Here is a 24,164-nt window from a genome sequence, read left to right on the forward strand (position 1 = left end):
AAGTTCTCAGAACAACAGGAAAATGCAGTTCAAATTAATATATGTACAAACAGGAACAGAGGGCTTTTCTGTGATGGGCTTGAAACACCAGATTTATTTCTTTTTTATGAAAAGAATTAGAAGTGTTCTCATGGGTAAGGCTTAAAAATTAGAGTATTTTACAGGTGGCCTTAAAAGGTTGGAGTTAAAGGTTTGTAGCTGGTGTAACACTGGCATTAGGAAGCACTTTAGCCACTATTCCAGTACTAAAATGTTACCTTTAACTTTGAAAAAAGTTTTATGCAAAGAAAACCCTCCACAGTGTTGAGAAAGCTGTAAACTGAGGCTGATTTTATGGTAACTAGGAAGAGTATAAAAGTGCCTGCAGTAGTCAGAGCAACTCTGAAAGCCAGACACCATCAGCCACACACACATTAATAAATAAAACCTCTTTAGAAGGTTCTTCACAATGAAGAGAAACTTTAGGAAAGTGGTTAAAGTACAGTTTAAAAGCTGAGTTCGTGTTCTCTGCACATTTCTCAAGTGTGTCAATTTGCACTCAAATTCTTAAAATACATCTTAACGTTTTTCTAAAAGACAAACTATTTTAATTCTGCATTTCTATAAAAAGAATTTGCTGGGGATTTCACACAGCCAAGCCTAAGGTGGTGTTCTCTCCCATTCCTGCAGCCGGGGAAGGGGAACTCTCCAGCTGAGCAAAGTAACCCCAGCTTGGCATTTTCCTGGGCACTGTTGCCTCCAAATACAAACTTTTACACTCATGCCACAGAGATACTGATTGAGCCTTAATAAAATTAGAAAATGTTTCAATTTACCTATGAAATAATTAAAGGGGGAAGCTGATTAGAAATAATTCACATTAAGACAAGAGAACTGTATTTTGTAACACCCTCTGGCTTCAGGGCTAAACCTGGTTGGAACCTGAAATAGAGACTTTCATTTGGAAGAGAGGAAAAGAAAGATTCTCCTCCACTTTCTGCAGTGGTTAATCAGAAACACCCAGTAACAGATGCTGTTAGAGATCAGATACCAGACTATATGGACCTTAGGCTAATGCAGCTTGTTTTTACTGCTGTCAGGGGGAGATAAACCAGCCTATCACATCAATATTTATATGGGCAGAACGTGGAAGCCCGATTAAAAAGGGAATAATCGAGTCCCCCGACCTGTCCTGCGTGTAAAATAGAGCTAAACAAACACTGGGGCTGTGATCTCTGAAACACAAAGAGGTAAGAGGAGTTCTTCCTATCTCCATCTCCATTTCCCACTTACAAAGCCATGTGAATGATGGAGCAGTGAATGCCCCTTGTGTGAAATATCACACAAGCACGATCTGGGGAGATATCAGCAGTGACATTAGCAGGGCTTTTCAGCTCTGCTTTGGAAGCTCTCAAAGCCCAGCATTCTGCTGCTGCTGCAGCCTCTGGAGCCAAGCAGCACAAAGCAGCTGTTTATGCTCCCCCAGTCACCAGCAGGTGAACCCGGTTCAATATTTATCACAGGCTTTCACAGATCACTGCTAACCCAGCAAACGTTTTAATTAAGCTGGAACTCGCTTCAAAGGGCTCATTCAAAACGTCAATCAGCAGAAAGGGGATCAGATACGGTGTCAGGTGAGAGCCTGTAATACAAATCCACAACTTTCTTCAGCCCATCGTGGTAAATTAGCCCGTTCTGGAGTGCAGACCCTGATTGTACCAGGCTGCCAGTGCCCTGGAATGTGTAACAGAAGTCACCCAAGCCCCATTGTGGAGGTTGTAAGCAATATGTCAAACTGCAATGGGCTAGCACATTAAGACAGATTCTTTTCACAGCTGTTTTTTGATACCCCAAGTGTTTGTTACACTACTCTCCATTTACTGTTTACTTTCTTTACCTGCTGGAAATGGGGGTTCCTCAGCCCAGCTGCCCCAGTTTCTCAGGCCATTCTGGGACACGAGGAATCAAGAGAGCACCAGCAGGGTATCATTTCCCACCTAAACTCACAGCAGAACCGCCCTGTCCTGCAAGAATTAATAGCAGGAGGGCAGAGATGGATTCCCAGGCAGCTCAGAACAGGCTTGGATTCTCACCCCCAGCATCCACAGGTGTTCTGATGGAGCAACACTGGGCAGCACCTCTGATCCTCACAACAACCCACCCATCTCTCCTTTGCACACAAACAGGACTTGACAAGGAACTAAATTTGCTCAGAGCAGAGGATTAACTACAGTAAAACACAGGGTTGCGTCAGTGATGAAGAAAATACTGTTATTACATCACTGTACCATCCCAAACAGGTAGTGCTTTATGATGAGTGCTGAACATCCTCTGCATTGACTTTACTTCATGAGCTACACCAGAAAAGCATTTCTGTACCCAACAGCCCATGCTGTGTGCTCTTCATGTGTTAAACAAACACATTTATCATCAGTGGTTCTGAGGCACAACTGAGGCCTCGCTCTCTGCAACTCCTTCTTGCTACCAGCCAAATTCTCAGTGTGCTAAAGGAAAAGTTGATCACAGCAAAACAACGCTTGATTCTTTCCTTCTTAAAAAGAAGCTTGAACAGAAATAAAAACCTTCATTTCTTTTTGGGTTACTTCTTTCTGCAGATGCAGCAAACACTACAATGTTTGTATGTACTGTCTATCTGCAAAATCAGCCCCATGGAGGGCACATTAAACACACACAGGTGCAGCTCAGCTATTAAAACAAAGAGTTTTCTCAGTATTTTCTTACTTAACAATCAGCTGACCTATACTACAAGTTTTCAATTTTCTTCACTACAAGAAATTTCCATGAGTTTAACTCGAGTTTTCCACATACCCACACCAAAGCACCAAAGGAAATTTTACAATCAAGGAAGGCAAAAAGACCTTTTTATTTGAGAATCAATAGCACACTCTGCTGGCCTCTGGATTGCAGATGATCAGCTGAAGCTCAGTGGCACACAAAGCATTTTGAATCCTACTCAGAAATCCTCAGAGCTTTCCAAAACCAACAGAACCCACCTCCCATCAAATGACCTGCAACACAGATTCACTTTTGTTAAGAAAATATTTAGCTCCCAGTGTCTTAAAAGTAACACTACAGCTTTTGGCTTCCTTTGTGTTTACAAAGGCACGGAATCCTGGAAACCTGCTCTGGGTTGCACTGATTAAAACAGCAGCTCATTTAGGACTTACAAAGAGCTGTTGGAAGAATTGAAATGTGTGTGGAAACCAAACTTAATTCAAGGTGGCACAACATCTACAAACCCTGATTTCAGCTGATTTCCACGGGCCCAGTTGCCAGTTCTTCCATGTCATCAATCTACTAGAGGCTGGAATATAAAATATGGATTTCAACCTGCTGTACGATTGCTGTCACACACTGACAGTTTACAGGCTGAGTTGCTGGGCCACCTTTTATGCAATTGGGGAGCCATTAAATATTGCTTTTAATTGTTCTTGAAGTACCACTCCTGCTGTAAAAGGTATTGTTGCATCACTTACTGTCTGGGAAGAACAAGCAGCGGTTTTCACCCTTTTTTCAGAGTGAACAGTGAGCTCTCCGTTTTTCCTCTGATGATAAACTTCTAAAGCATCGACCAACTGGACTCCTCTGGCCAAACAGTGGCGTTTTCTGACCTGCTGGGGACAAAAACAGTGTACAAATGCCCTGGGCAGGAGGATGTGCTCCCTCTGCAGGGCTTTGCTTCAGCTCTTTTCCACTGAGGCTGTTTTAGTAACACCGTGCACCGTTAATGTTTGACAGCAGCTTAACCAATTTTAGCCACAAAAAGCCTTCAGGGAAAGCTTTGAAGATTTAATTACAAAATATCTGTAATTATTGCTGAGCTCTCCTGCTTTATTTTCTCACTGTCACAAAACTGAGAGACATTATAGTGCTATATAGATATAAGCAGAAAACTTTCTCAACAAAACCAAAAAAGCAAATTCAAGCCGTGCTGGTGTAAAAACTTAACCAAAAGTGCTCTGCAGCAATGGAAAAGCTGTTTTAGTGCACAAGTCCTCAGCCATGGGACACCAACACTGACACAGATGGAAACATAACAGAAATATTGCACTCCACACACCAGGCCAGAGATACCAACATCAGACTGGAGAGAAACCATTTCCAAGAGCACTTTCAACTCCTGAATCTCATACTTTGGCTTAGTATCACAGATCAGCTGGGGATAAACATATTTTGGGGATATTGCTTGTTTAAATAGGCAGGGTATGGTTTAGGACAGGCTATTATGAACATTTAAATGCAACAACTGGACTCTTTTGTAACAAGTAACAATAAAAATGAACAGAAACCTGTCAATCTGAACTGTGACATGACTCAACTATTGTCCACACCCTTCTCTGTAATACTGGTTGGTATCTGACAGCTTGGTTTAGCTGCACCTGGATTATTTTACAGCCAATAAACTTTGTTCACCTGCTGCTCTGTTTCCAAAGGACGGATCCTTTTCCTGTCCACTTGAAAATCATCAGTCTCACTGTCATGTAGGGATGACTTCTTTTTGGCAGCCAACTTCGAAGCTAGAGTTTCATTTTCCTTACATTCTGTAACTCATCAAAGAAAAGAGAAGTGCATTAAATGAGGGCAGCAATTTAAAAATGGATTTTACTATAAACACACGTGATGTGGGTAACTGTACTGGACATTTCCAGACCCATTAATCCCCACACAGATTTCACGCAGGGCAGAGTTCTGTAGTACTCTATGATGATGGCAAAAAAAAAACACCTGACTTGAAAGCAAAAGACATCTCTCAGAACAAATTTTTAGCTGGGTGTGTGTGAAGTTACCTGTGTTAGTCAGGGGGCTTCCAGGTTTGGTGGAAGTGGCTGTTTCCCAGCTGTCAGAAGGACGAGAAGGCCCAGGGTTCCCACTCGCTGCAGCCTCGTTGCCCCTGGGCTGGCAGTGACACGTGCAGGGGCAGGGCGGGGCCGGCTCTGCCTTCCTGTCCTGCTCCCAGGAGCGGCTCAGCTCGCGTTTCTCTGAGGGACACACATCGGCTGTCACTGAAAGCAGCGGGGTTTCACAGGACACCCACACCGGCACAACAGCCCAGGTGGAAGCTCAGGCACCAGCTGTAAACCCGGGGTGTCTGCAGAGCTGAGCGAGTTCCCACCACCCCCTGAGGAACTGCGGTGCAAAGAGCTGTAACCCCTGAGAAGTGAAAACACCTCTCCCCTTCAGTGCCACCCACACCACTGCCACCCACGAGGATTCTCCTCCAAAGTTCCAACAGCCAAACAATTCCCTTAGAGATCCAAATCCAGCTCAGCTCTACTGGCCACCACTGCTTTGTGCTGCCAGCAAGGTAAGGTGTGTAATGGTGCACAAACACCTGACATCCAAGGCTGATAAACAAAATTAAAGGCGGATCAACGGCAGCAATTCACTGTTTTGGTAACAAAAACTGTGCAAGCAGCCACTGAGACAACTCACCGTGCAGAGTCTGCTGCCATGATAACGCAGAGCAAAGCAATGCCAAGCTTTTCCCACTGCCTGTAGGGCTCTCCAGCAAACAGTGCTGCCTGGTGTTTAAACCTTTCACTATCTTCAAGGAGAACAGCAAGGGCAAAACCAGAATTAAGAGACAGCAAAGCAGATGTCTTCAGCTCACCTCAGAAATAACTTCTAAAAACGTCTAGAACACCTGCTGTCCTATGACAAGTAGAAAACCAACCCCCACAATCACCTTTAATAATAATAATAACAACAACCAAACCATTTGTGCCACAGAGAAAAGAAAAAAAATTAAATGGTTAAAACTCCTTAAAATATTTAAATGTAAGTGTAACAATTCGTTTTTAAAAACTCCAATAAAGTGAAAACTTATTGAAATATTACTTTATTATTCTGTTTAAGAGACAGATGTTTTATTAAATCAGTGCCCCCTCAAAGTTATATATAACTTCTCTAACAGTATATCTATAAAAATAAAAATATATATTACACAACACACAACTTGGCTCTTAGCACAAATGCTCACAAATCCAAAATGCACCTCAGCATCCCCTGGGCACGCTGCAGATATTGCACAGCACAGCTGTTACAACAAATCCTCAACACACCGGAGGCCCTGAATTTAATATGTCCTTTTCCTACATGCTGATAGAGAAACTGGAATTCCAAAGAGTGGGAAACACTCTTGGTTTAGGAGCTGGCAGTGTAAGCTGTACTCACAGCATTCATCATGGCCAGCTGGGAGGGGTAAGCCTTGCAGGGGAAGAGGATCTTCACCCCCCCGATGGTGTATTCTGCCCCCTCAGAAGACATTGCCAGCTCTTCCTCCCCTTTACTTCAGGTTTAGAACTGCAATTAAAAGATAAAATAGTATTAGCAAGTCAACAGTAACAGCCAGATGAAGCCTGAAACAACATTTAACAACAACTAAGAACATGGAGAAGCAGCTAATCTGGTAATGGTTCAGGACAACAACAGAACTGAAGTGCAGGGCTTGGTCCTCGTTACAAACAAGAGCAACTTGCCACCAGCTAATGAGTCACACCAGCAATTTAAATAAACCCACAAAGGACTGCACACACCGGTTCAGATTCCACCAGCCAGACTGGAGATCGTTGGGATAAAAACTCAAAAGCCACGGGGAAAAGGGATTTTAGGATTTTTAGTCACTAAATATCAGGCAGTCCTTCAATTCTGCAGCTCCAGCAGCCTGAACTCCAAGACACTGCAAACTCCAAAGACACAGCTGTCAACAGTAGCTTGTACCACCCCTCTTGTAACAATGAAAATAAAACTGGATACTGACTTTAAAAATGTTTTAAAACGAACACTTTTCTTCCACAAATAACACAGTAATTACTGGGGGGAAATGGGGTGTCACTCACTTTACTAATCCTGTGATTATTACCTTGAACATCTGTCACTCTGGATAATAAAAGACAATTTCCCTATCGTGCTACAAAGTTGAAATTACTGAACTAAAAATACTGAAGAGGCACAGAAGGCTTCAAAAGAGACCATATTTTTTAAACAACACAGGGTTTTTTTCTTACAAGTTTTCAGCCTTGACCAACAGAGCACGTTTAAAGTGGCAGATTCCAGGCGATAAATCAACCCACTAACCTGTGTCCTCCTCTGACTTTTAATTAAATACACGTATCCAAAAAACACCAACACACGGCATGATTCAGCTTCATCACCGAGCTCCTCCACGGGAAAACGCAATCCTAAGGAAAGGAGATTGCTGACATGAGTTTGCATCCTAGGCAGGGTGGATGGAAGGACCCCCCCCGCGAAAAGGCTTTTCCCCACAGATTCAGGGGGATCATTCAGGGGATCCTTAATGAAGGATAACTCCGAGTTAAGGTTGCCCGTGAGGCGCTGGGAGGGTCGGGGACACCGCAGGGTCCCCTCCGTGGAGCGCCAGTTCGGCCGGGAGCGCTTCGGGCGCCCTGAGCGAAGCCTCACCGCCAGCTCGGCCCCGGGCGGAGCGGCTCTGCCTCCTGAGGAAGTGGTGCCGCTCGAACCCACCCGCAGAGCGGTCCCTGGTCGCGGGATCCCCGGGTGGGCTCAGCCCCGGCCCCGCTCCCCTCACGAACCCCTCAGAGCTCCCGGAGCGCCCTCAGCGCCATCCGTCCTTCCCGCCTCCGCCCCAGCCAATCAGCTGACAGGAAAGGGCCGCGCGCCGCCAATCGGCGAGCCGCACACTGCGCCCTCCCCCCGAGCGCCGGGAGCCAATCGCTGCGCGCCTTGTTGGCTTCCGGGATGCGCGCGTTGCTAGGCAACCGCCAGTTTAGTATTATTTATAATAGTGTATTTTATTGCTTACATTGTATTATATTACAATTGACATTATATTATATATGACTATATATTTTACATTATCTTCTATTGTATAATTATATATTATACCTTCATAATTACTGCTCTTGTTGTGTTATTGACCATTATTATTGCCCACTATTATTATTATCAGGTTTTATCACTATTGGGTATTGTTACCATTATTGTTATTATCCTTGTTATCGTTATTATTATTATTATCCTTGTTTTAAGGGCAGTGCACAGAAAACACCCTGGAAATATATTCAGGAATAGGGAAGAAAATAATTTATGGGAATAAAAAACTAATAGTTTTTGTAGAGTCAATGATTTTTCAACACTGCCCCAACCACAGGAGCCCCAGATCTGTTTGGTTTGGGAGCTGTTGGGATGTCCCGGGGTGGGGATTCCCTCAGGTGGAATTTGGGATGAGTCTGGAAAACTTAAAAACTGGAAAACTGAAAATCAATACAGGCAACTCCCTTCAAAATTCAGCCATACCGTTGTTTTTTTTTATTTAAATACCACTACAGCATAAAAAATTACACTTGGAACTGAGAGAAAAAAATAATACATTCAGATTATTTACATCATTTACAGTAAATGACAAAAATCCCCTGGGTGGAAAAGAACAACCAACTCCAAGAGGGGGATTTGGCTTTCTGAGCTGCCTGGAACTGCTCTGGTCGTTCCTTCCTTTCCTTCTTTCCACACTCAACACCAATTTCTTACCCTGATGATCTCATTTTCAGGTCTTTCCCATCACGTTTAAGTCAAAAAGTACCAGCTCATGTGAGCTGCATGACAAACACCCATCCTGTAAGAAGCACATTTATAAACTCATTTTTACTGTTAATCCTTTTTTTTTTTTTAAAGCAGCTTCCAGAGCAGTTTCAAACTCTCAGGGAGGGCTGGTTGATCTTTAAAGGAAGCTCCTGAAACTCTGACCAATGGCCTGACACACAAACAAAACGAGTTCAAACGTTTCCTTAGCCCTCAGTGTGATGATGGAAGCCACTGGCACCACTTTTTCAGGTATTTCTCAGAGTTTATTCCATTTTCAGGTATTTCTTTTTTTCAGGTATTTTTTTTTCCAGGTATTTTTTCAGGTATTTTTTTTCAGGTATTTCTTTTTTCAGGTATTTCTTTTTCCAGGTATTTTTTCAGGTATTTTTTTCAGGGTATTTTTTTTTCAGGTATTTCTTTATTCCATTTTCAGGTATTTTTTTTCAGGTATTTTTTTCAGGTATTTTTTTTTCCAGGTATTTCTTTATTCCATTTTCAGGTATTTCTCACAGTACTTTATTCCATCTTGCTCTGGGACAGCTCATTTAACTCACCGGAATCCCCAGGTTTTCCTTCCCCTCATTTTGTTGTTTGCTCACCAAATGAAATATTCCCTTTTCCAGTGCCCTCAATCCCCCCCAGCTGTGCTGCTGGATCACCTCAGAAACTCAGCAAGCCTGGAGATCACTCCCAGTTCCACTGGGAATTCTTTCCTGATCCCACCAGCCTCAGGAGTTTTCACTGGAAGCAACGTGAGCCTCTGGAAAAGAATTGATTCCTGGGCCATAAGTGAATCAATGGATGAAAATCAGGCATTTCTGCTCCAGCTCCTCAGCACTTTCACAGCTTTCTCAGATTCAGGCACTGTGGGCAGTGGGCCGAGCTCCAAACGCCCCTGAGCTGTTCCTAAAGGCCACTGACGCTCATGTTGATGATGTCGATGATGGTGCTCTCCACGCACTGGCACAGCCGCACGTCGGGGTCCAGGCTGGCCACGTCCCTGGAGCAGCTCTTGGCAGAGGAGTCTTTCCAGAGCCCTGAGAGATCGTGGGGTTTCTCCTTTAGCTGCTGGAGACCTGCAAAACGAGGCAGAGGCAGCAAAGTACATTAAATAAATCAAGCGTTGAAAGTTGTTATTTCCCACCCCTAACATGGATAGATGTGATGGGATTGCAAATCTGAGCCATCACTATTTTATTCACCAGGCTTCACTCGACTGCCTAGAGACAAAACAGCATTTCTGTGTGCCCTGCTGTTCCAAAAACCAGTGGCCTCTGCTCATGTCATTAATCCTCAGCCTACAAGGACAAGCTCTCTGCACAGCACCTGCACGCAGGGACCCATCTTGTAACGGTGCAGGCAGGGAAAGAGAAGAGAAGGCAAAGTTTAATCAATCAGTACTTTAGATAAGGGACATCTAAATTCCCTTCTCTATCCAGCAAATCCACCTGCCCCTATTCCATCTGTATTTACAAGCAGTAAATTCCATGAAACGTTCAACTTTGGAAACATCACCACAGGTTGGGTCCCCCCTGGGGCCACGAGGCTGTTTGTGAAAGAAAGGCGCTCTCGACTCACGGGTGATGATGGGGTCGAAGTCCCGTGTCTGTGTGGCAACATCAGAGGCACAGACTTGTCCTATCTGGATCAGCAGGGACATGATGTCCTCGTAGAGGGGAGGAAAGGCTTGGCAGAAGGACACCAGGCAGGGCAGGGTGGGCATGAAGAACACGTAGCGCTTCGACTGGGTCAGCACTGCCGGAGGGGAGGACGTGGGGAAGCAAGATGGAATTGTTATAAAAACCCTGCCAGGAACTGGGGTTGCATTTCCAGTATTAACTGCCACAAGAGTGGCATTCACACCAAACTGCATCAATTTAGACAAAACATCTTAATTCCCACAGCAAGGATTTTGGGGGCTGCTGGAGCACCCACCTGTGAGCAGGGTTCCCATCACGTTGATGGCCAGACGAGCCACACTCAGGGATTTAGGCAGTGCATACTGGATGCACAGATAGGACAGCAACTGGATGGCAAATATCTGGCAGGTAGGTGAAAGGCAAAGAGAGAAACAGGCAATAAAGTTACAAATTGCTTGTACTTTCTATCTCCAAAGCTCTTGACGAAAATCACAAGTTAGTAAATATTCTCTATTTTACCAAGAAATGAAAGCTGAAAAAGCCTTAATATAACAGTTATTCTGATTTTTTTTTCCCCTGCTCATATTAAGTAAAACAACCAGCATCAGTGTTTCAGATTCTCCCCCACAGACACAGTTTGTTCCAACATTAATGGTGAGCAGCAAAACAACACAGAGCTCCCAACCCAAGCCCTGGAAAAGCTGCTTGGGTCTGGATTGTTCTCATTTTAACCTCAGTTGAGTGTCTCCTCAGCAGCAGGAACTCAGTACTGAGAAGGGATTAAACAAACTCTAAAGCTGGCTCGATGTGGCAAATTGGCCTTAGTGGGAGGTGTCCCTGCCCATGGCAGGAGGGGTTGGAATTAAATTAATTTAAAGGTCCCTTCCAACACAAACCATTCCATCATTCCATACAGAAACACAGGAATCTGTAGCCCAACAAATTCCAGTTACCTGCAATGCCAGGCCTTTAATTTAAGGTAAAAGTGCTACAAATATTGCTCGACCAGCCCGGGCAAGTTAGAACAGGATGTTTTTAGTGACTGTTTTCTCTCCTCAGGATTAACTCCCCACAGTGATTCCCAAAGCAGGTGACTGCACAGTACCTGTTTTTCAAGTTCAGGCTGGGCAATGAGCTCTGGAATGAAATCCAGGCAGATGTGCATGGATGGAATCCCTGCCACTGTCAGTGCCAGCAGTTCACACGGATAGCCCTGTGTGAGGAAGGACAGAGAGGTGTCAATGTGTCACAGCCTGGGTACAAACCCAGGGTCTAGGTCAGTTCTCTGCCCTCAGCACTCAGTGGATTATTTGCACAGAATCCTTCCCTCCACTCCCCAGACACAACCAGACTGCAGTGAGCCTTTCCTTCCTTGTCTTTCCCGTGTTCCAAACTTCCCCAGCAGCCCCAGTTTGCTCATTTCACAACTGCACCATAATGACTTTTTTAGTACTTAATCAGTTCCAGGTCAAGGCAAATTAACTCCTTGTCAAGAGTCTGCCATCTGGCAAGGAGCAATTTAACATGCATTAAAAACACATTTATATTTTAAAAATTGCTAATCTTTCCCCTCTTATTTATTTTTTCTTTTGGAAGGTGCACAGCTGCTTTGGCAGGGACAACCTTCCTCCTTCCACCCCAAAGAGATAAACTGTGCCCTAACAAAAAGGAAAGATAAGATGTTTTACATTGGAAGCCAAATTAGTTTTGATTAAAGGGAACACTGATCTAAACACGTGGCCAGAAAAATAACCCACAGAAGATGTGGAACAAGTAATTAGGAGACGATTAGGCCAGTTTTCCTCGGCCTAGATGGACAAACTATAAAGAAGGGCAGAAATACAAACAAAGTACATGTTTAATGACAAGGAGCAGGCATAGTTTAAGTGCTCCCTTCTCCCCACAACAGAGTCCAGACCCTGAAACAGGGAGGAAATGTAAGCACTAGAAATGTGGGGGCACAGGAGCAGAGGGTCATTATCAGTGCTGAGGAACACAAGGCCAGGAACACAATCCAGATCTGTGACCACCTCACTTGACCCTTCCCTGACCCGAGGAACAACAGCAGAACAAAGCAGGGCAAGGCAGACCTGGAAGTGCACGAGTTTGACGATGTTGGGGTCAGCAATGTACATCTGGTGCAGCAGGCAGCAGATGAGGCACTGCACCTCCCTCAGGTTGCACAGCAAACCCTCCTCCTCCTCGGCCTCGACCCCCCTGGGGCCCGGGGGACTGGGGGGTCCCAGCAGCAAAGCAGCAGAGCTGCTGCCCTGGCCCTTCTCCTCCTCTGTGGGCAGGCAGATCTCCAGCAGGATCTGCACAGCAGCACTGTCCTGGGGAGAAAACAAACCCCAAAGCAGCATGAAAACTCCGGGGAAACAGGAAAAATCAAGAGCAGAGGAACAACAGTTTAAGGAACAGAAAGCTCTCAGGTGGCCAGGGTTTCTTTCTGGCTGTAGAATTTTTAAATGCAGATTGGAAACAGCTCAGATCACAAATCCTGTAGAACCTTATAAAAAAAAAAACCTCAGCACTTTTATCTCAGTCAAGACTCCAAGAGGATTCCTCAGCAATGATGGGAAGCTGGGGAAGTGAACCATTCTTCAGCCTCCCACTCCAGTAACACTGGGCAAATAAATGAGGTTTGTCACATTTATTTGTGTTTCCCTGCTCCAAACCCTCCAGAGCAGGATATAGAAAAAAGGAAATGTTTAACACCCTGAATACAGAGGCAGTTTTTCTTTGCCATGGTAACAGAATTTGGTAAAAAAAAAAAGAAATAAAATGCCTGCCTTTTTAATTTCCTATTTCTGTTTTATCACTGTCTTCCCTCACAATGCTTAACATCCATTTCTCCCCCCTTACCTGAGCAGCAAGCAAAGCATTTTTTAATTCTTCTCTCGTAACCTCTGGGGCCTCTGGACCCATTGGATTGTTTTGGGAGGGCCTGATGTCCTGCTCTGCTGTTTCCTTGAGGTGAGAGTTGAGGTAAGCTTTGGAAGCAAGGAGATACCCATTCAACATGTGCAAAATTATATCCATCAGGGGAGGGCTCCTGATATGGGAACACAGGATAAAAGAAAGACATTTCAGTGGGCAGAGCAAGAAACAGTGATAACATGAACAAACCAACAGCACTCCCACGGGCTCCTCTGCGAGTCTGGTTCACAGTAAAGCTTTTTTTTCCTAACCCAGCAGAGGTTTCCATTCAGTCCCACTTCTCTCATGCCCAGACACGTAAATACACACACTGCTGATGAACAAAGAACACCTGAAAAGGGTCAGATGAACCAGTTACATAAGGAATGATGGGGGGAAATAAGGCAGAGCAGCTCTGAGCTGCTGCCATAACACTGAGAGTTCTGAGATCACACTGCATTATAAATCTTCCTAACACTTTGAGAAATGTAGGATTTTCAGTTTGCATCCAGGGCTGAACATTGAAATATTTCACCCAAGGGTTGGGGGTTACAGCTGCCATGAACAGACACTCGAAGTCTAGAGGAGTTGGAGCGACTCACATGAAAATGGGATGCACAGCTCAGTTGCCAAAGGGCAAGGGGGGCCAGATGCACACAAACAAGAACATGAAAAACAAATCAAGTTGACTATTAGCCATTTCTTATGAACAAAAGGGTAATAAAAAAGAGGGAAAATAAACCACAACTGACTGGAGACGTGAACTTGAACACACAAGGAATAAAGCCAGGGGCTAAAGGACATTTAAAACCATTCCTTTTAGAACAACAGTTGCCATTTTCTTCATTACTGTGAAAAAGCAGAGCTGTAATTCACAAATTCTGACTCACTGTTTGCATTATTCCACATTCTCCTTAAAAGCTGGTGCACTGCTACTGATTATGATCATTTTCACTACCTCAGCTCACAGTTTACCCTTCTGCAGCAGAGCCATAAAGCAGCACTGCAGCTCCTCCTCCGGCCCCGCCAGCATCTGCAGGCACCAATTTCCAAGCACTGCTAAGAATTCCTTGGGAAATGAAGCAAACCTGCCTTTGTCACGTCCATCAAGCACCCACTGGCACAAACTGGCACCCAAACAGATGGGATGCCCCAGAGGGGTGGCAGGGATGCTGTGGGGTTGGGAGGATGGCACAGCTCGGCCACCAGCCCGGGGCAGCAGCCACTTCAACCCTGCTGCAACATCTGCTCCCCACAGACCCACACACAGCCAAAAGGGGTGGCCTGGGGCCAAACCCCACAGGTAGAAGCTTCCTGTGAGGCACCTTTCTGTTCAGCACTCCCTCAGGGAGGGAGACACTCACCTGTGGACTCTCTGGTCACACCTCAGGACGATCAGGGGGTCAATCATCAGGTCATTCTGGGTGTATTTCTGCTGCCGGACTATTTTTCCTGAGGGCTGCAGAGCATTCACAGTCATCACCCACAACCTACAAGGAGAACATTTTCATGGGGTTTTTTTAGTAGATAATCCATATGAGAAAATGGATCCCTGAAGCATCTGGACATTCACTCAGCTCTACTTTTCTAGACCCATCAAGGAGCAAAAACCCCACAGTTCATTTGCAGCCCCTGCAGTTAACCAAGACACAGCTGACTTACTGGAATGACAGCAACCAAACTGTTTTCACTGCAGTGCAGCACCTCCTTCATAAAAAAGGCAGGTTTTTACCAAAGTAAGTTCATGTTTCATCAGTAACTCATGATAAACAATATATGCTATAAAACCATACTCCTGTATTTTAAGTCAGCTGGTGACTTCCTTTCACCTGGGAACAAGAACCACCTTCCTTTTTAAATGCAAAGGTTCAAAATTTCAGCAGAACAAAAAGGAATGCATCTCCAACACATTCCATTCACTCACAACCTCCAATTTCCCAGGTAAGGGCACTGTGCCATTATTTTTAAAACAGAAAGAGGTTGGAACCAGATGATGATCTTTGAGGTCCCTTCCACCCCAAGCCATTCTCTGATTCTATCTGCAACAAGGAACCAAGTAGTATTTTGACCCCACCTCCTGGGCATCACAGTGTTCAGGACCATCCAGAGTTTATTGACAGCCTGCAGGATGCCCCGAGGGACCCCAGCATCCAGCAGGCGATTCATGTTCGACGTCAACACCTCCGCGTACGGGATCAGCTCCCCGGCTGAGAGAAGCGTCAGGTGCTCCAAGATCTGCATCAGCTGGGTGTGATTTCCAGGCAGCATGGAAAAGGCTGGAAAGCAAAGACAGTGGGATCTTGGTAAAACTGGACTTGTGCCATTTTTTCTGCTGGGCAGCAGAACATTTCGGTTTTGTAAACGCGGTGTGACCGACAGGCTTCCAAACCCACTGAACTCCAACAGATTCGGAAAGAATCAACTTCAAATGAAGCCATTTACCTTCTTGGAGCTGTTTGGGAGAGTGGTTCTTGGCAATGTTGGTGAGGAGCATCCTCCTCAGCAAGGCATCAGTGCCTGTGATCTGCTCCTCACAGATCCAGTCGTCCACGATGCAGAGGTGGGGGTAGTTGGTGGCGAGGAGACGCAGCAGAGCAGAGTGCAAACCTGGGGGGGCACCGAAACGGGGCACAGCTTAGATGTGAGCAGCTGCACCCTCCCCCTGAGCACACCTGTGCCCTTCAGTTCAACCAGAATCACTGCCCAGGAGCTCGAGGGGCTTGCACATTCACAGCCTGATATTCCAACGCCGACGGAAAGGAAAAGTTCCCTTTTGGGAAGTCACCTGTGGTGATTCAGTCTGGAACAACTGAACATTCCTGCTCTAAAACCTGCCCCAGGTAGGTAAGGCCTACTCCAAAATGAGCTCCCTTCCTCACACTTTCACTATTACTCTTTAACCATCTCTAATCTCACTCAGTTATTTTAAAGGAAAGAGAAAGGAAGGCAAACAATGGAAGAAGCAACAGCCACTGAGCTGGGAACACTTTCTGCCTCCCTCTCTGTGCACGTCAGACCTTCACACACAGATTTACCTCCCAGCTCCTGCTGCAGCCCCTGGGCCTGCCTGATGAGGTACTTGATTGGAATCTGATCCATTAATGCTGAAGAGTAAGACTTGGGTTTTTTCTGCATGGCAGCTGCAAGGGAACAGCACAAGAAACCAGGTGATTAAATGAAGATCTCAATTTATTACAAAGTCCTTTTTAATTTTTGGTGTTTTCATTAGATGGTCACAACTATTTCTGGCAACTTTTTGGCCAGGTTGGACCTTTTTTCATCCGGAAAACAAAACCACTCAACCACAGAGTTTCAGCAGAAACTTTATCTCCTGGCTTTCTAAATCAATCTATTTACTACAAGAATCTAAACTTTTTATGCTTGAATGTGAGAGCACAGTGAATTTCTCCTCCCTTAGCAGCTGATTTCCAGCTAATCTGTCTCCCCCTGCTGCTGTCACACATACCCAGAATCTTTGTGTTGGCCAGAAGTGCTTCCTCGTAGGACAGGACGTAGTAGAGGACGAGCAGTTGTGTGGTGATGCTGTAGCGCTGAGTGAGTCGAGTGTTCTCCCCCTGCACACAAAACCACACACAGAGGTCATGCTGCACGCCTGATCCTCGACAAAACAGGCATTTACCTACAGATATCACTGTAGCAGGAGGCAGCTCACAGGCAGGAAAGACAAAAGTGAAGGGACTTTACCACCCAAAATCCCAACCTGCACATCAAAGGACCGAATAAATCACTTACCCCAGAGAGGCCCTGGAAAACGTTCAGGATCTCCTGCTCTGTGACAGGCTGGTTTGTGGCCTCTGGGTTGGATTTGGAGGCAGGAGTCAGGATGGAGTTGATGTAGACATCGATAAGAGGGAGCAGCTGAGGGTGCAGAGGGGTGGTGGTTTCGCAGAGCTGCCGGTAGATCCAGTCCTAGGAGAGAACATCCCATGGCACGAGCAGTTGCCAAGCTGGGGGGCAGTTTGGTTTGCCTGCAAGTACCTCCCCCTTAGTCACAAAAACTTAAGTAAATGAGGCTTTGACTCCTGGACCCTGCTCTGGAGACACTCACAAATAAAGCTTGTCCTGGCTGGAAAATCATTCCGACTAAAATTTTATTAAGCACAGATGGGGGGGGGGATAATGAATGTATTATTTTCAGCTTCACTCAGCTGTGGTCTCTGGATTGCAGAGCTGAGCACCCTCACTTAATGCCCAGATCCTCCTCAAATAACATGGTAGTGGGGTGTAAGATTGATCACGAATTCTGCTCCTGGGATTCAACTACACAACCTGGTTAACATCCAGAACTCTGAGCAGAAAACAAAGGAAGGTGATACCTTGATGGACACTTTGTGCTTGGTGAAGGAGCGACTCTTGAGCAGCTGGTAGATGCAGTGAATGGGCAGGAAGCCGGTGATGTTGGCACTGAGGCTGCCCGTGACGGGCACTCGGACTGCGTGGGCTGTGACCACCTACAGGGAGGGTACAGTGAACACAGAGACCCCACAAACATCCACCTCCTCCCCCTGCACCAGGGGCCAAGGTCACACAGCACAGCCTGTCCTGCCATTCCCTTCTTCTTGGGGGTTTGGAAGTTGAATGGAAAGGAAAAAAGGGAAGGGGAAAAAAAAACCAAAACCCTGGGCTGAAAATACCTGTTCAGTGAAAATCTCCTGTGTGAAGATTGTCTTCATCCTGCTGAGCGAGCTGGGCTTGATAACAATCTGAAATAAGGAACAAACGACTCAGAAGTGCAAGTTTTAGCTTTCTCATAAGCAAGGACTGCAAATTTATTTTATAAATTGGTAACTTTTAGCCTTTTAAAACCGGCATAGCAGGAAAACATTCACATCTCTACTGCAAGTGTCAAACAAAAATATTTATAAATGTCCCAAGTTCATCACTCCACGTCTCCCTTATCCTAAAAAAACCCCTATCCAGCTTTTACCTTTGATGAGACATTTTTCATGACAGAAAATCGTTGGCAATTTCCTGACATTAATTATTACAAATATATATTTATTCACCTACAATAAAAAGTTTGCAGCTTGGTTTGGAAACTACTTCGATTCATCTTCTGAAGAGCTCATTCCTTGCAAATGTGACTTGAACAAGTCAGCACTTTTTGGGGACACTTTTATCCCAGCATTCCTCTGTATCCATGGACATGAGTAACTTCACGTCCTTCCAGAGGAATTATTGGATAATTGCTTATTTTTATCAGGTTATCTTTGCTTTAGGTAGAACAGCCAACCTCAAGTTCTTTCTATCAGAACTAAAGGAAATACAAAAGTCTAAAACCACAGTAAAAAGCTGATTTTAACCTTCATTCCCAAGGTGGAGCAGACCAAGTCGATGATGGCACTGAGCTGGTTGCTGTGGAAATACATGGCCACCAGCAGAAGCATCTCCCCAAAGGAAGCAGACACACCAGAAATGCTGATGGGAACAAAGGGGGAGAGTTGGTTTCCAACAGGACGTAAATAAATGTGAGATGACTGCAACCACTCAGACAAAACAAAGCCTGCCCTCACCTCTCAAAGTAGGCTTCTTCCTTTATCATCCAGCTAAGCCACATCACCATGAGTTGCTCCTGTTCTGGGGTGCTGCACAAAGGAAATCCATAAAGGATCATTTTCCAACAAAAACCAGCCCTCATTTTAATAAAAATTACTACCAGAAGAGCTACTGTTTGAGGAGTTTTCCAGGAAACTTTTTGTCACTTTCTCTTTAGCATCCAACAGCTGATAACAGTGATATTTAGCTGCCAAAGGTCAGGCCAAGTGCCAGGGAACTTCCTGTCTGGAATGCAGCCAGCAGGGAGCTACACCCCTTAAATATCTGCACTGCTACTTCAGTGCCTTCCATCAACACACAGAGACTTACATAAAAATTATCTACAAATTTATACAAAATGAGGGGAGAAAAACTGTGCAGCTTCATGGTGCTAGAGGAGTAAAATGCTGAGAAAGCTCCTGCTTTCCTGGGAGGTACCTGACCAGGGTGGAGAAGGCCAGGAGCATGCAGAAGGACAGGGACACAAAGCGGACACCGGCAGGAGTTGCTGGAGGGCGGCTGGTCATGAGCTGCAGGAGCTGCTCAGCTTCTTCATCCGTTGGCCTGGACAGGACAGAGAACACAACCAATTCAATCTGTGACTCAGTTCAAGAGTGAGGATATTTCCATCTCATCACAGGGGTTAAAGACTGGAATTTTCCCTGTTATTGTTCATCAAGTTGCTATCAATGAGTATCAACATTTGCTGGTGATTCTCACAGGACTTTAAGACATAAAAATCTCTGTTAAGAGACACCAACAGTGGGAAAGCTCCCCCAGGATATCACCTTGCCTAGCAGTACAAAATACATAAATTAAAACTAGCAAAGTGTAAAGAGGTTACATTAGCACGCTCTAAAAAAGTAAAAGGAATAGAAATTCAAAATTCATCCAATGGCAGAACGACCAGCTACTTTCTCTTCTCCACACTGCTCCAACCATGTGGGCTTGGACTTATTGTAAGCAGTGAATTGGCAGCAATCAAGAGCTCCCCTGGTATGAGATTGGCGAGTGCTGCTGTGTCGAGGTGACACTGAGACACAGCTCATGAGGGAAGTGCCCACAGCCCCGAACCCCTGCTGAGACACGAACAGACGAGCCCTGAACACAGCCCAGAGCAAGAGGAGGGTCATTACTTGAGCCCAGCGATGCCCATGAGGGCGCAGTAGAGGCGTAACAGGGCGCTGGCCTTCACCACGTGCTCCTCCTTGAGCCCCGAGTACACGGACACGGTGGGCTCCGTGTCGGCCTCCGCCTCCTCCACGATGTGGGTGCTGCGCACCGTGGGCAGGATCCCCATCAGCTCCAGGAGCAGCTGCCTCCTCATCTGCCACAGCACAGAACTGATATTGTCTCTTTTTCTCTGCGTGAGAGGTTAAAAGGTGAGAACGGGCGCGTGAAATCCATCCCAAGCGACGCAAAACTCATCCCGTCAGGGTACTGCGGAAGAGCTTCCACAATGACAAAGTCAAGGCTGCTTTAAATTATTATTTTACAGTTTTCGGTACCAACAGGCAGCACACGATCACACCCCAACAGCTTCTTCCACCAAAATACAAGCTTTAACTAAGTCAGCTAAGCCAGTCGAGGTGCACCTTCCTACTGTGAACTCTGAGGAACCAGGGAATTGTATGTAACATTTACCTGATAAACATGTTCATACGTGTTCATACATTTTATCAGGTATAAACATTACATACAATTGTCTGGTTTCCAGGCCTAAAAATCTCTCAGAGGAACAACCAAACAGCTGCTGCCTTCAGGGACACCATTTATAGACCTGATGGTCCCACAAGAGGAGGTTGCCCTGTAAAGGTTCCTCCCTAAACAGGATTTATGTGCATTCAGACAAATATGGGTGCCCACACCCAGAAGGGTTTCAGCGAGATAGCTGAATTTATTTTTTTAAAGCAGAACATCCAAAGATTTTCATACCTGTTGGCCATTTCGGATAAAAGTCCCAAACCAAGTCCGAACCTTTGCGTTTGTCCCAAGCAGCAGCCCACTGACAAAGCACACCAGGTCACTCACTCCGTCATCTGAAGATTCGTTTTTGGTGTGATCCAAGGTCAAAGCCACGCCAAGACCTGGGAGGTGGCACTCTTCCACCTGGATAAAATGATCTGTGTTGGTTAGAAAGCTCTTATTTGTAACTAGAGGGTCACAGTTATGATCCTCGTGGCAGACTCACCACCATGCCCCGGACCCTGAGGGCTTGGGAAGGGTTCATCTTGCACAGGTGCCGAAGGGCTTCCGTTCTCCGCCGGCCTCCAACGCTCTCCTCATCCTGCCGCTCCCCGTTCTTAATCAAACCTCTGCACACTTAAATATCCAACAGGAGCTGTCAGGACACCTGTCCTTTCCAACAGAAAGCCACAAAGTCCAACAGGATGCCCAGAGGAGCTGTGGCTGCCCCATCCCTGGAAGTGTCCAAGGCCAGGTTGGACGGGGCTTGGAGCAACCTGGGCTAGTGGAAGGTGTCAGTGTTGGAACTAAATGTCTTTAAGTTCCCTTCCAACCCAAACCATTCTGTGATAAACCCAACACACCGAGCCAAGCTGTTCTGTTCAGCTCACCACGATTAATATTAGCTGGGCCACACAAACCTGGTTGGGGCAAGAACTCACAAGCTGCACTCTAGAAGTGGAACAAGGAACTGGTCGCTCTCCCCAGATAAATTACAGGGTCATTACAGATTTATGCATCACCCAGTTACTGCTCACACCTTACCTAATGTAACCTGGGCACCTGGCAGTCCTGGAGACTGAAATCCAAGTGCCAGGTGAGGGATGTCAAACATGCACCATCGGTACAAATGTTCACCTCAGAAAATGTCTCAGTGCAAGGGACAAGAACTGTCAGCAAGGCTAGAGCAGTTTATCAGCCTGAGCCAGCCTTTGTAATCGACCTACAGATGAAAATCTGGGACAGGCAGGCTGCAAAAAATGGGAATCAACATGATGGGAGGGCAACCCTAACCCAGCATCTCTAGGTGTGAATGCATTCAAATTATATCCCATGAGCCAAACACTCTCCAGTTCAAACATGTACAACACGTGGTACAGAGAACTAAGTGTACTGCTAGAAATCATTTCAGCCCTGGAGCAGGAGCTGGACAAGAAGAAGCTGTGACTCACCCTCGTTGAAGCTGTCAGGGACATTGGCCACCAGAAGGCACAGGAACCAGGCCCCGTTTTTAACGTGCAGCAGAGCCTCAGCCACATCCACTATGGGCAACAGGGAGGGCAGCTCTGCACGAAAAGAGGGTGTTAGAGGTCACAATGTTTCACTGTAACACAAGTGAAACCTTGTTTTCAACACAATCAATCTCTGATCTGCTCCTCTCTCGAAGAGCTGCACAGCTCAGATGAACCTGAAATGCTCGCAATGGCTCCCAAAGTTATTTTGTTACGCTGGTAAGAGGGCAGAAAACGCTGTAAACACAGAATACCAACCTGCTTGCAAAATGCAGAGAACATCTGCTGCCTCCTCCAGGTAAACTGGACTCTCGAAGAGCTCGGAAGATTTGAGAAAAAACTCGCCGTTGGATTCTGACACCTGCAAGACAATATTTATCACCACTGAATGGGTTTTTTGAGGTAACTTGTCTAAATCTGCTTTAAGTCCAGCAGATTCAATAGATTAAAAACTGTCAAAAATGTACAGCTACCAACACAGAAGCAGGAAAGGTGCTTAGAATAAGGAATATTTACTACTGGAAATACTTCAGTAGGGATGGTACCACTGCTTCTTTACAGGAGAAGGAGAAATAGCTCACTGACAATTCTAAAAACATTCTAAGTTTACACAAGGAAAATAAAACGCTGTGGTGGGCAAGTGAAATATGGTGGCTAATACCACACTGCAATAGGAGCCAAGAACTGGATGGAGACAAGTCATAACTTCATTTTCGAATATTATTTCTGCACTGATACATCACCAAATCACATTATATTTGAGTACAGCAGAGCCCGAATCACATTAGCAAAGACTTGGCTTATTCTGAGGAAGAAAGACTTTCTCGAGGAAGGTGGGTTCACAAGGAATTTAATCACAAGACACTATTCACTCAGACTGAGGCTGGAGGCTTGATGAAGCAGGTAAGGACTGAGGAGCGCTCACACCGGCACCAGAAACAACCAAACATCCCATCAACCTCTCCAGAGCGCATTTTCACCACCCTAAACTCTGCAGACATGCAGATATGGAGAGGTTTACCTTATTCATGATGGCCAGGAGCTCGCTCAGCACCAGCCGGAGCCGCCGGGGGGAATCGCTGTGCTCGAACTCCAGCGTCAGCCCGTGCTGCAGCTGGGACACCAGGATGCTTTCCCCGCTGCCACCTCCCAGCTTGTGCCTGACACACAGTTAACAACTGTTAAATGTTTCTGCAAGCACAGAAATGCCTTCACTCAAAGGAAGGACGGAATTCTGAGGGGATCTCTCCTATCGCGACGAAGACGAGAAAAAAGTGTTGCAAGGGCAGTACATGAAACCTAACTGGGTAGATTATCAAAATTTCGGGTGCTGCCATTCCCCAGCAGCACAAACAGTCAGGGAAGTGCATCCCTATGACCTGTCTGTTCAATCCCACACAGCCTTCCCAGATCCTCCCCAGCCGGGGCAGCTCCCGGTGCATCCCAGCTGGAGCCGGGAGAGAAGGTCCCAGGACAGACAACTAAACCCTGTCAACCCCCGGGGCTTTCCTAAGAGATTATCGAGGGACACGAAGGGCAGCAGCAACTGTGAGCGCTGGAAAAGCCGCTCAGCGCTGCCTCCAGACCCCCGCGTTACCGGAGCTGCTGCTCCTTGCTGGCGTCCTGCTCCAGTGCGTGGAAGTCCACGGACAGCAGCGCCACGATGGAGTTCACCGCCTCGACCCCCGAGAGCAGCCGCAGGATCAGCTTCTTGTCCTGCGCCCAGCTCTGGCTCTGGTCGGCGGGCGCGCACAGCGCCATCCGCACCAGGCAGGGCAGCAGCAGCCGCAGCTCGGGGTCGCTCAGCGCGGCCAAGCGAACCACGTCCACCTTCTGCATAGCCTCGAAGGCGTAGGGGCTCACGAACTGCAGCGCCGAGCAGTCGGACATGGCGGCGGCTGCGGCTCCCTCACGGCTCCCTCACGGCTCCCTCACGGTTCCCTCACGGCTCCCGCGCCCGCCGCCACCGCCCGAGCTACCGGGGGAAGAGGGAAGTGACGCCACGGCGGGAGGGCTGAGGGGAGGGACTGCTGAGGGGCGGGAATGAGGGCGGGAAGGGTTGAGGGAGGGCGGAGGCGGAGGGTGAAGGATCAGGGGCAGGAAGGGCTGAGGGAGAAGAAAGGCTGAGGGGCAGGAAAGGCTGAGGGAGGGCTGAAGGGGAGGAAGGCCGGGAAGGCTGAGGAGGTAAAGGCTGAGGGGTGAGAAAGCTCCGGGGCAGGAAGGGCCGAGAGGGGAGAAGGCTGAGGAGGTAAAGGCTGAGGGAGGTAAAAGCTGAGGGAGGTAAAGGCTG

At 46.5% G+C, this 24,164-nt stretch overlaps 2 protein-coding genes across 3 annotated transcripts in view; both read right to left on the bottom strand.

The window, feature by feature from the left end:
• Nucleotides 1-7,608, bottom strand: part of BRIP1 (BRCA1 interacting helicase 1) — a 45,258-nt gene extending 37,650 nt beyond the window's left edge. Inside the window, 7 exon segments of the mRNA XM_050322004.1 lie at nucleotides 3,477-3,611; nucleotides 4,414-4,541; nucleotides 4,788-4,979; nucleotides 5,434-5,545; nucleotides 6,175-6,303; nucleotides 7,078-7,181; nucleotides 7,554-7,608. Of these exon segments, the coding sequence (XP_050177961.1) occupies nucleotides 3,477-3,611; nucleotides 4,414-4,541; nucleotides 4,788-4,979; nucleotides 5,434-5,545; nucleotides 6,175-6,267 (660 nt within the window). The 5' untranslated portion in view covers nucleotides 6,268-6,303; nucleotides 7,078-7,181; nucleotides 7,554-7,608.
• A 671-nt stretch (nucleotides 7,609-8,279) lies between these two features.
• On the bottom strand, nucleotides 8,280-23,830 carry INTS2 (integrator complex subunit 2). Of its 2 annotated transcripts, none has more exons than XM_050321583.1 (24): nucleotides 23,472-23,830; nucleotides 22,896-23,034; nucleotides 22,133-22,235; nucleotides 21,815-21,928; nucleotides 20,869-20,999; nucleotides 20,613-20,786; nucleotides 19,814-20,004; nucleotides 19,116-19,241; nucleotides 18,656-18,727; nucleotides 18,446-18,560; nucleotides 17,777-17,845; nucleotides 17,459-17,593; nucleotides 16,875-17,051; nucleotides 16,588-16,696; nucleotides 16,157-16,261; nucleotides 15,564-15,728; nucleotides 15,196-15,397; nucleotides 14,486-14,611; nucleotides 13,068-13,257; nucleotides 12,293-12,535; nucleotides 11,308-11,415; nucleotides 10,498-10,603; nucleotides 10,141-10,317; nucleotides 8,280-9,638 (listed from the first exon to the last, which is right to left on the bottom strand). In XM_050321583.1, exons 1-24 carry the CDS (start codon nucleotides 23,762-23,764, stop codon nucleotides 9,469-9,471), a joined length of 3,540 nt encoding a protein of 1,179 aa, XP_050177540.1. In that variant the 5' UTR covers nucleotides 23,765-23,830; the 3' UTR covers nucleotides 8,280-9,468. The 2 variants fall into 2 exon arrangements, with proteins under 2 accessions (XP_050177540.1, XP_050177539.1); XM_050321582.1 differs by having other exon boundaries at nucleotides 19,814-20,040.
• Nucleotides 23,831-24,164: the final 334 nt, after the last annotated feature.

This window comes from Myiozetetes cayanensis, unplaced genomic scaffold, assembly GCF_022539395.1.
Source record: "Myiozetetes cayanensis isolate MyiCay16 unplaced genomic scaffold, myiCay2020 scf27, whole genome shotgun sequence".
Taxonomy (NCBI): Eukaryota; Metazoa; Chordata; class Aves; order Passeriformes; family Tyrannidae; genus Myiozetetes; species Myiozetetes cayanensis.